Source organism: Puntigrus tetrazona, chromosome 14, assembly GCF_018831695.1.
Source record: "Puntigrus tetrazona isolate hp1 chromosome 14, ASM1883169v1, whole genome shotgun sequence".
In the NCBI taxonomy this organism is placed as follows: domain Eukaryota; kingdom Metazoa; phylum Chordata; class Actinopteri; order Cypriniformes; family Cyprinidae; genus Puntigrus; species Puntigrus tetrazona.
This window is the reverse complement of record NC_056712.1, coordinates 26,071,789-26,081,788: the sequence shown is the minus strand read 5'-3', so window position 1 is coordinate 26,081,788 and position 10,000 is coordinate 26,071,789. Positions and strand designations below refer to the sequence as shown.

Here is a 10,000-nt window from a genome sequence, read left to right as displayed (position 1 = left end):
AACACATCTGTGGTGTAACAGGTGAAGTGCAGGTGTAGTGAGGCCATAGGGTAGGTGTAGCAGGTGTGTAACAGGTGAAAGATAGGTGTAGTGCAGGTGTTGCACAGGTGTAAGGTAGGTGTAGTGAATGTGTAACAAGTGTAACATAGGTGTAGCACAGGTGTAAGGTAGGTGTAGTGAATGTGTAACATAGGTGTAAGACAGGTGTAGTGCAGGTGTAGAGGGGTGTTGCACAGGTGTAGGGTTAGTGTAGTAAAGGTATAGTGAATGTGTAACACAGGTGTAAGATAGGTGTAGTGCATGTGTAGTGGGTGTGTTGCATAGAATTAGGGTAGGTGTAGTGAATGTGTAACAGGTATAACATAGGTGTAGCACTGGTGTAAGTTAGGTGAAGTGGGTGTGTAACATAGGTGTAAGGTAGGTGTAGTGAATGTGTAACAGGTATAACATAGGTGTAGCACAGGTGTAAACTAGGTGTAGTGGGTGTGTAACATAGGTGTAACACAGATGTAAGGTAGGTGTAGCACAGGTGTAAGGTAGGTGTAGTGAATGTGTAACAGGTATAACATAGGTGTAGCACAGATGTAAGTTAGGTGTAGAGAGTGTGTAACATAGGTGTAACACAGATGTAAGGTAGGTGTAGTGCAGGTGTAGTGATGTGTAACAGATGTAAGGTAGGTGTAGTGCAGGTGTAGTGGGTGTGTAACATAGATGTAGCACAGGTGTAAGTTAGGTGTAGTGGGTGTGTAACATAGGTGTAGCACAGGTGTAAGGTAGGTGTAGTGAATGTGTAACAGGTGTAAGATAGGTGTAGTGCAGGTGTATTGGGTGTGTTGCATAGGATTAAGGTAGATGTAGTGAATGTGTAACAGGTATAACATAGGTGTAGCACAGGTTTAAGTTAGGTGTAGTGGGTGTGTAACATAGGTGTAACACAGATGTAAGGTAGGTGTAGTGCAGGTGTAGTGAATGTGTAACAGATGTAAGGTAGGTGTAGTGCAGGTGTAGTGGGTGTGTAACATAGGTGTAAGGTAGGTGTAGTGAACGTGTAACAGATGTAAGGTAGGTGTAGTGAATGTGTAACAGGTGTAGTGGGTGTGTAACATACTGTAGGTGTAGCACAGATGTAAGGTAGGTGTAGTGCAGGTGTAGTGAATTTGTAACAAGTGTAAGATAGGTGTAGTGGGTGTGTAACAGGTGAAAGGTAGGTGTTGTGCAGCTGTAGTGGGGTGTTGCACAGGTGTAGGGTTGGAGTAGTGAAGGTGTAACACAGGTGTAAGATAGGTGTAATGCAGATGTAGTGGGGGTGTAACATTGGTGTAGCACAGGTGTAAAATAGGTGTAGTGCAGATGTAGTGGGGGTGTAACATTGGTGTAGCATATGTGTAAAAGGGGTAAGGTAGGTGTAGTGCAGGTGTAGTGGGAGTGTTGCGTAGGTGTACTGAATGTGTAACAGGTGTAAGGTAGGTGTAGCACAGGTGTAGGGTAGCTGTGGTGTAACCGGTGTAGTGAAGTGTAACACAGGTGTAGAGCACCTGTCCGGCCCGGCAGAGCTTGTGCAGCGCGTGGTTCTCGAGCTGTAAGCGCTCCAGCTGCTCCTGCAGGGAGTGGATCTTCATTTCACTGTTGCTTCTGTCCACCTGCCAGTAATCGGCCGTATCCGTCAGACTCTTCATCACTGACCGGACGAAAAACAACATTACTACAACGGCACCCTGCACAACTCTACAACAACACAGACTCCCAACAGTCCACGCTGAACACACAATCATCGTCATCGAGCTGCACTGACTCAATAAAGCGTGATTAAAGGCTAAGCATCACCTTGGCTCGTCTCCATCTCTGATCTGAGCTGCAGAAGCTCCAGCTCTTTGGCCTGCAGCTGCTCCGTCAGAAGCCTCTCTGAATCCTGCTTCTCTTTTTTCTGGAGGAAGAGGCAGAAATAAGTGTATTATCTGCACTCGTGAGGCTCTGACTCTCAAACACGAGGAGGACGAGCTGAAGTACCACTTTTTTAAGCTCCATCTGTAAGTCCTCCTTCTCGATGTAGATGCCGCGGTACGCGCTGAAGGCTTTGTTCATGTACTGCGGTCCTTCAGACGGAGGCGCTTCGGGGCGGAAGTGCTGCGGAAATACACAGAAAACCACTGACTGCCTGAGAGCTGCTGGATCAATGCAAAACAGATGATTTACCCACGTCACAGCAGGAATAAACAGCCTTCAGTCAATGATTCATGCAAACGCATTAACAACAAAAAGCTCTGCACTTCTCAGTCTTCAGATCCTTGTGATCGCTCCAAAAAAAATTAGGAAAGAAATATTTTTACTTCATTTTACTAATAACGTTTAATATTTCACTTGTAACATTTAATAATAAAAAATATTTAAAACAAATTAATTATAATTTCACATTATAAAGTAATCAAGTAATTCAACAATATAGTAATATTCAATATTTCACTAATACCATTTAATAATATCAAATAAAGTAATAACTCAATAATATTTAATTTATTATTTAACAGGTAACATTTAGTAATTTAATGATAAATAATTAAATATGTAAAAAATAGTGTATTAATGTAATAATAAAATATAATACAATAACTGAGCAATAAAATATTGTTTTAATGATGGCATTTAATCATTTGAATTCATAAAATTACAGTCATTTTAATTAGTAACATTTAAGAAATCAGCATAATTTAAAATATTAAATCCAATAATATAATATAATAATTTTTACTATTAATAATATTTATATTTTACTACTGACATTTCATCATTTTATACAATTATATAACAACATACTATTTAATATTTACAACAATTAAAAAAAACATTTAACGATTTATTGATTAATCTTACAAAATAGTCATATTTAATCATATAAAAATGTTATAGATTAACAATAAAATATTTTACAAGTTATAATAACACAAATAATGCAATAACTAAACAATATAATATTTAAAGCTTTAATAGTGACATTTAATATTTAAAATGCATAAAATTATTTTAACAATACAGTAATATTTAACTTTTTAAAAATAACATTTAAAAATAACAAATACAGTAATATAATAATACTTTTTTTTATATTGCATGTTTTTAGTGAAATTTAATACTTTTACATGATAAATGATATCAATAAGTATAATACATTTAATATGATATAAAAGTATAAAATGTTAGTTAATAATACAACTATAGCTATTTTAACACTTATTAAAAAATAAATAAAAATCACATTCAGTGTTTCAGTAATAATCCTTAATGTAATGACATTTATCTCTTGATGAAGTTTAGACGTGTTTGGGTGGACAGACCTTGTCCTCCAGCTGCTTGACTCTCCGGCGCAGCAGACCGTTCTCCTTCTCCGTGTCTCGGAGTCTCTTCTTGATGTCTTCGTAGGCAGTGACCAGAGCGAAGTGAGACGCCACCGACTCGTCCCCGGAGCAGACGGACACGGGACTCTCGGGCGGCCCGTACGCCGTCTCATGCTTCAGGATACAGATATCATCATCCACCGCCGGAGACTCCATCCCAGAGCTGAGGAGCCACACACACACACACACACACACACACACACAGGACACGTGTGAGCCTGCAGCACAAACCCGCTCACAAGGGTGCTTTCTTATAAACCCCCGAGATCCGAAGAAATCATCTCTCCACTGATGTCTGCTTGGTTAGGATCGGACGGAAAATGAGAAAATCTGGAATCTAAACGTTGAGGAAAATCTCCTTTAAACTTGAAATACTAAGTACTGGCGTTTTCATATATTTACGGAAGGAAACATGATCTTTACTTAATATCCTAATGATTTTTGACTTAAAAGAAAAATGTATAATTTTGTAACAAATATAGCTGTGCTGCTCATGACTGCTTTTGTGGTCACATTCTTATATATATATATATATATATATATATATACATTATATATATATATATATATATGTGTGTGTGTGTGTGTATATTTACCTGTATATAATATATATATTTTTTTTACATTTACTTATTTTCAGAAAATATTTACCTGTATATACATACATTTGTAGTCTTACATTTTATAAATTTTAAATACACATACTTAATATATTAGCATTTGCTGTTAACATGCATGTGTGTGTGTGTGTGTGTGTGTGTGTGTGTGTGTGTGTGTGTGTGTACACACACACGTATGTAAACAAAAGCTTTTATTCTGTATGCCATTAATCGATTGACAGCACTAATAAAACATAGATTACGGTATAATATAGTATTGTTTAGTACAGCATTGCTAAACTAATGCTAATTTCTAATAAAACCGATACAGCGTGAAATATTACAAGAACAGCACATTAATATGAAGAGTCTGCACTTGACGGGGCTTTTATTAAACGGACGGTTTTCTGCATCGATCAGACTCCGGTCAAAGTGAAAGAGAAAGCGGCTCTGAAGCAGCGGGACAACAAGCAGAGGACGAAGACACCGAGAAACAGCTCGAAGCTGAAGCGGATGAAAACGCAGGCGAACGTTACGGATCTCGAGGGGATCGAGCGCGTCGCGGCAGGACCGGATCACAGAGACACGGGCGACGGGCTCCTGACGCGCCGCTTTATGATGACGTCCGTCGCGAAACACGGGCGCGAGACTCACCAGACAGCGGTCAGCGCGGGAAGCAGACGCCGAACCGGGGGTGAACCATGATAGGGAGGCGAAACAACGGCGGGTCTGGGAGACCGAACGGCACTGACGCTCCGGCGGCGGCGGCGCAAACACTCTCCAGGAAGCGCTCGTCTCCGCTCGCCCCGACTTCCGGCGGAAGCGGAACCGCGTCGCGCTCGCGCTCAGTCGGCCCGCGAACCGGAGAAAGCCGATTCATTTTTTCGACGTTTATCAAACACACGATACATTAATCACAAACAAAACAACAGAGTGATGACAGTAAATAAACCCGTATTAAAGAGCCGAACGGGTGACATTTAATCATTTCAATTCATTAAATTAAATAATTAAAAATATTAAATCCAATAATATAATACTTGTTTACTATCGATAATATTTATTATGTTTTGCTAGCAACATTTCATCATTCTATAAAATAATTATATAACAAATACATATTTAAAACATCTAACAATTTACTGATTAATCGTACATATTTAATCATATAAAGATTTTATAGATTAACAATACGATATTTTACCAGTAAATAAAAGAAAGTAAATAAAGGGCCGAACGGATGCTCTAGTGGGACAAAAATACTCGAGTAGTAATAAATAGCCCCTTCTTCAGTGAATCATACTGTAGTAAAGCAATGCTATAGTTGTTGTTGCAATATAACCATTACAGTGATATAAACAAAAGACTTTATACTAAAGTATACCGCAGTATTAATCAGTACTCTCGAGCAACATATACAGTATAGTAGGCTTTACTACTTTACTAGAAAATAATATTACTGCCCTGTTATTTTGTGTGCGAGTCATGATGGTATTTGCTTATGATTATGAAAGACTGCATGCAAACACACAGCCTCAGACATAATAACAACAATAATCATATTTTTCATTCTATAAGAGTAGGCTAGTAATGATTTAGTAATATTTATTGTGTATAGCCTTCTTTGCTCATGTGTCTGGGTCGCCTTTAAGCAGCAGGTGGCGCTGTGAGCAAAACAAAAAAGATGAACACGCTCTCATCCGAGTTTAGGAAGAGTCTGTTTCTTCTTCACATCTGTAGAGAGCGGTGTTGAGTGTGTCGGCAGCGGATGGGTGCCGCCGGAGGGTTCCCTTTTACGCTGCAGGAAGAGCTGTTACAGATTATGGCTCATATTAAAATCTTCCTGATTCTCCACCGGTCTTCTCCAGACGTTCACTGGAGTGCTGTGATGCTTTTCATCAGACTCTCCTCCCGACGGCACCCATTCACAGCCGTTCCTCCGGGGCCCGAGGGTTTCCAGGAGAGCCGTTCCTTTAATAGTTTCAGGCGTTTCTCAGCAGACATTCCTCACAGGCTCACAGTTTCATAACATAGCAGAGATTTACTCTGACACGGTTTCTTATGTTTCACGTAAGGGTGTTATGCACCTTATGAGATGAACTCAAGCTCAGTGTTTAAGCTCTAAACGCTTTCCTTCCAAAGCTGTGTGTTAATGATGGACTGATGGGGCTTTTATTGGCCGGTAATACAAATTAAAATTGCATGACAGCAAATTTCCTAATATTAAAGAAACACTTCTTTTATTAAAAATGCATTAGTGCTTGATGCATGCGGTGGATAACTTTAACTTTACATGTTTAACTGGTGCGTAATTTCTGCAGTTAATCTTATTTCTATGATGCTAAATATTTACTAAAAGGACAGTTTGAAGAAATGAAATATTTGGAACTCGATTTAATGAAAGAGTTTTGTGAAACGGACTGATTTTTGCTCCAGATGAAGTGCTGGAAGTAGACTCTGTACTCAGTAATCGGCTCAATCTGTGCTTCCCGGGGATTAATAATCCTCTGAGGATCGGCTGATGCTCGTTTCACAATTAATGCAGTTATATAAATATAATACAGCGCTGCCTAGGCTAACAAAAATACGTGTTTTCAGAAGTTAGGTTGTTCTGAATGTTCAAAACGTCCAGTTTTTAAATGTTTTTAACTTAGCAGTGAATGTTATCGTTATGCAACTTAAATGATGTCTGTAAAGTAAAACACTATCAAAGATTAGTGTGGAAGTCAATTTTTCATATCTGCATGAATGCATCTGGCTACGAAGCGCATTTGATCGATGCATTTCTTCCCCGATCGGCTGGCTCTAATACCTGCATGCTTTAGAGTGTCCTTCAAGAGATGACTCAACCAGAAAAACCCAGAAGCGCAGAGTTTCGTATAAAAGGTGTTTTATTAGAAACCCGGACCCCAGGACGGCAGCGCCGGCGCCGCGCGACAGACACCAAACCCCAAAACTCACAGGCGTTAAATAAAGTAAAAAAACAACGAGTAGAAGCACAATCCCAATCCAAAAAAACCCGGTAAGCCGTTCGTCCTCTAAGTGCATTTTAAAACACAGTAAACCGTGAGCGTCAGTAGTTTTCGTAGCATTCGAGAAAAGATCTTATTTGTGTTTAGTTTGAGTGCAACCTGTTCGTCAAGAAAGAAAACCGTAAACATCATTCAGGGGTTGAAGAAAAGTTCGTATCTTCATCTCGGTGTGTGTTTCTGTTGCTCGGTTATCTGTCAAAGAAGAAGGAAGAAGCGTTTCTGAATGGCGTGCGCTCGAGACGAAACCCACTAACCGCGCTTCCGCCGCTAAACAACAGCAGCTCCGTCTCAAATCTAGTGCGCTACGTCGCCTAAGTAGGCAGCACGCTCGAGGAATGCGTTCAGGTCCCGTCAGGCCCCTGAAAGATCACAGTTACAGGAAACCTCAGCTCCTGCCTCGACTTGTCTCCGCTTTGACTGTTTCTCTCCTGATCAGCGCCGGTAAACCGGTTTGAGTTCACACGAAGGTCCACACCTCCAGGTCCCGGACGGTGAAGTCGTGATGGAGGCTGAGGGGACGGTTGCAGAAGGTGTCGCACGAGTAACTGGAGCCATGATAGAGATCGGAGTCCAGCCACAGACCGAACGGACCTCTGAAACACACGAGCGATCAGACACGTTCATACGGACAGCTTTAAAGATGATGCATTTTTTTGCACCTTCACATTTTCTAAATACGGCATGAAGCTCATTTGACCGAGCCGTATGAGCGGTGTTGAGCTCCAGGGCCATGCATGTGCATATTTATGCATATAAACTATGCATATTTAAGCTATGGCTTTTTTCCGAATTTCCGAAAATATCAGCGTCGTGGTTCTCTGTCAAGACGTTTTTAAAAAAACTATTTAAAAGTTGCTTTAACTAAAGCCTCGGCCAAAACGTACAACTTTTTTCCTTTTATTTTTCCTGAATAAAAAACTAAAAAAGTGCAATTTAATCTATTTATCGAACAATTCTTTAAGTTTATATCTCAAAATTCTGCTAAAAAAATCTATAAATAAATTGAGAGTAACATTTAATAAAATTAAATATATTTATATATTTAAATGAATAAAAATTACAATAAAATAAAATAATTTAATTTAATTTTTCTGCGTCAGAAACGGGCTTCTATAGATGCATTTCATTTTAGCTCTATAGTAATAACCCTCATGTGGTTTCGTTTTCTGAAAAGCAGAAGCTGAGTTATGATGTAATATTGTGTTTTAACGGAAGGATGAACATAATCAGAGAAAGATGACAGAATGATCAGTTGCTCAATAAACTCAGAAAGCAGAAGCGACTAATACCAGTCTAAAACTACTTCCCCTTTAGTCCTATGAATAGTAGTTCACTGACGCTCGGTGTGTATGATTTAAAATAAAATGCTTTTTTCATCAAGGATGCCTTCATATTGATCAGGAGTGGCGCTTATAATGTTACAAAAGGTTTCTATTTCAAATAAATACTGTGAATACTGAGAAATAAAATGTAAAAAATATGAATGTTTGTTGATCAGTATATTATTCTGATTTCTGAGGATCGTGTGAGAAATGATGCTCAAAATCTGCTAAATAAATTACACTTTAACACACGTTCACAGAGAAAGCTGCTGTTTTAAACTGTAAATATATTTGAGTATTTTACGGTGTTTTTGCTCAGATGAGTGCAGCCTCGAAGAGAAGAGAGACGTGAAAGATGATGAAGGACTCACCCGCCTCCTCCCATCTGCAGCGAGTCCATGAATCCTCGCACGAAGTAGGAGTTTTCTCCGCTCCAGCGGAAGATCTGCAGAGGAACCAGAACCAGACTCAGAACCAGAACCAGACTCAGAACCAGAACCAGAACCAGACTCAGACTCAGACTCAGACTCAGACTCAGACTCAGACTCAGACTCAGACTCAGAACCAGAACCAGAACCAGAACCAGAAGCATGCAGTAACATATCAACAGTAAATCCTACCTGAAACTCTGGACTGAAGCTGTAGAGGAACGTCTCTCCCGTCCCGTAGCAGTACTTGCTGACTCTGAACGGCTCGGAGGAAAACGCCCCGAAAACCTGACGATTCAGAACAGAACGTTTCTTAAGATCCAAACGATGGTAAAAGCCACAGGACATGAGGAAGAGCGTGCATCGAACAACTCAGCGTCTTGGAGATGGTATGGTGTTTATTAGCATCACCGACGCTTAAAGCTGCATTACATTTTCGCCAACTCTACAAACATTAGGTTTTATTCATCTCTCTGGATGAGAGCGCCTGCATGCGTGAACTCAAGGGCTAGCGTGTGTTAAATGCTCGGTGAGACAGACTTGCTGTACCTGCTCGTCGGTGTCTTTGATGACCATCAGGACGGGTCGGTCCGACTCTCTCATCTGTCGGTACAGAGTCGTGAGGCTGGTGCCGTGTTGAGTCGTACTGTACACCAGCTTCCAGGAGTAACCCTGCGTCCTCGCCGGGATCTCACTCACCAGCTGAGAGCACACACACACACACACACACACACACACACACACATTAGGATCATCAGCAGTCACACGCTATCAATCGCTCTCAACACTTTCGTCTAGTTTTCTACGGATGTCTGGTTTGTTAGGATCCGACAACATTTAGCAACGCATCTCCAGATGAAGTTCTCAGCGATGCATTTCACGAATCGAAGAGGAAATCATCCGCATGCATGAACTAAAAACGAACGTCCCAGTGATTTTTTGCTCTGATGAAAACACACTGACCTGCTCCAGGTGATGCTCGTTCAGGATCTGGCTGCGGTCGGTAAGAACGGGCAGAAGGTCTTCAGACTCCGAGTCGGCGGAGCTGCAGATGCTCGGACGGCGCTTCTTCTGCTGCTTCACGGTGACGATCTGAGGAAGACAGCGGATGAAGCTCTTTAGAGCGCGCCGGTCTTCTATCAGAGCGGCGCGGGAGTCCTCCTGGAAGCTCACCTCCACGAAGGGCTCCTCGGATTTATTAGCGTAGTACAAGATCTTGACGCTCTGCTG

General features: G+C 40.7%; 2 protein-coding genes across 4 annotated transcripts in view; both read right to left on the bottom strand.

Moving 5' to 3' along the window:
• Positions 1 to 4,884, bottom strand: part of azi2 (5-azacytidine induced 2) — a 12,077-nt gene extending 7,193 nt beyond the window's left edge. Inside the window, exons 1-5 of one of the 2 annotated variants that reach the window (XM_043257691.1) lie at positions 4,643 to 4,884; positions 3,330 to 3,552; positions 2,008 to 2,124; positions 1,825 to 1,924; positions 1,536 to 1,678 (exon numbers count right to left, since the gene is read on the bottom strand). In XM_043257691.1, coding sequence (XP_043113626.1) covers positions 1,536 to 1,678; positions 1,825 to 1,924; positions 2,008 to 2,124; positions 3,330 to 3,545 — 576 coding nt within the window. In that variant the 5' untranslated portion in view covers positions 3,546 to 3,552; positions 4,643 to 4,884. The remainder of the gene's footprint in view (positions 1 to 1,535; positions 1,679 to 1,824; positions 1,925 to 2,007; positions 2,125 to 3,329; positions 3,553 to 4,642) is intronic. The other variant, XM_043257690.1, reaches the window with a different exon arrangement.
• Positions 4,885 to 6,861: 1,977 nt separating this feature from the next.
• The window catches only part of LOC122357988 (nuclear receptor coactivator 7), a 6,001-nt gene continuing 2,862 nt past the window's right edge, over positions 6,862 to 10,000 (bottom strand). Inside the window, exons 1-6 of one of the 2 annotated variants that reach the window (XM_043257700.1) lie at positions 9,944 to 10,000; positions 9,734 to 9,862; positions 9,320 to 9,472; positions 8,963 to 9,058; positions 8,714 to 8,787; positions 6,862 to 7,613 (exon numbers count right to left, since the gene is read on the bottom strand). The exon at positions 9,944 to 10,000 is cut by the window's right edge and continues 399 nt beyond it. In XM_043257700.1, coding sequence (XP_043113635.1) covers positions 7,478 to 7,613; positions 8,714 to 8,787; positions 8,963 to 9,058; positions 9,320 to 9,472; positions 9,734 to 9,862; positions 9,944 to 10,000 — 645 coding nt within the window. In that variant the 3' untranslated portion in view covers positions 6,862 to 7,477. The remainder of the gene's footprint in view (positions 7,614 to 8,713; positions 8,788 to 8,962; positions 9,059 to 9,319; positions 9,473 to 9,733; positions 9,863 to 9,943) is intronic. The other variant, XM_043257699.1, reaches the window with a different exon arrangement.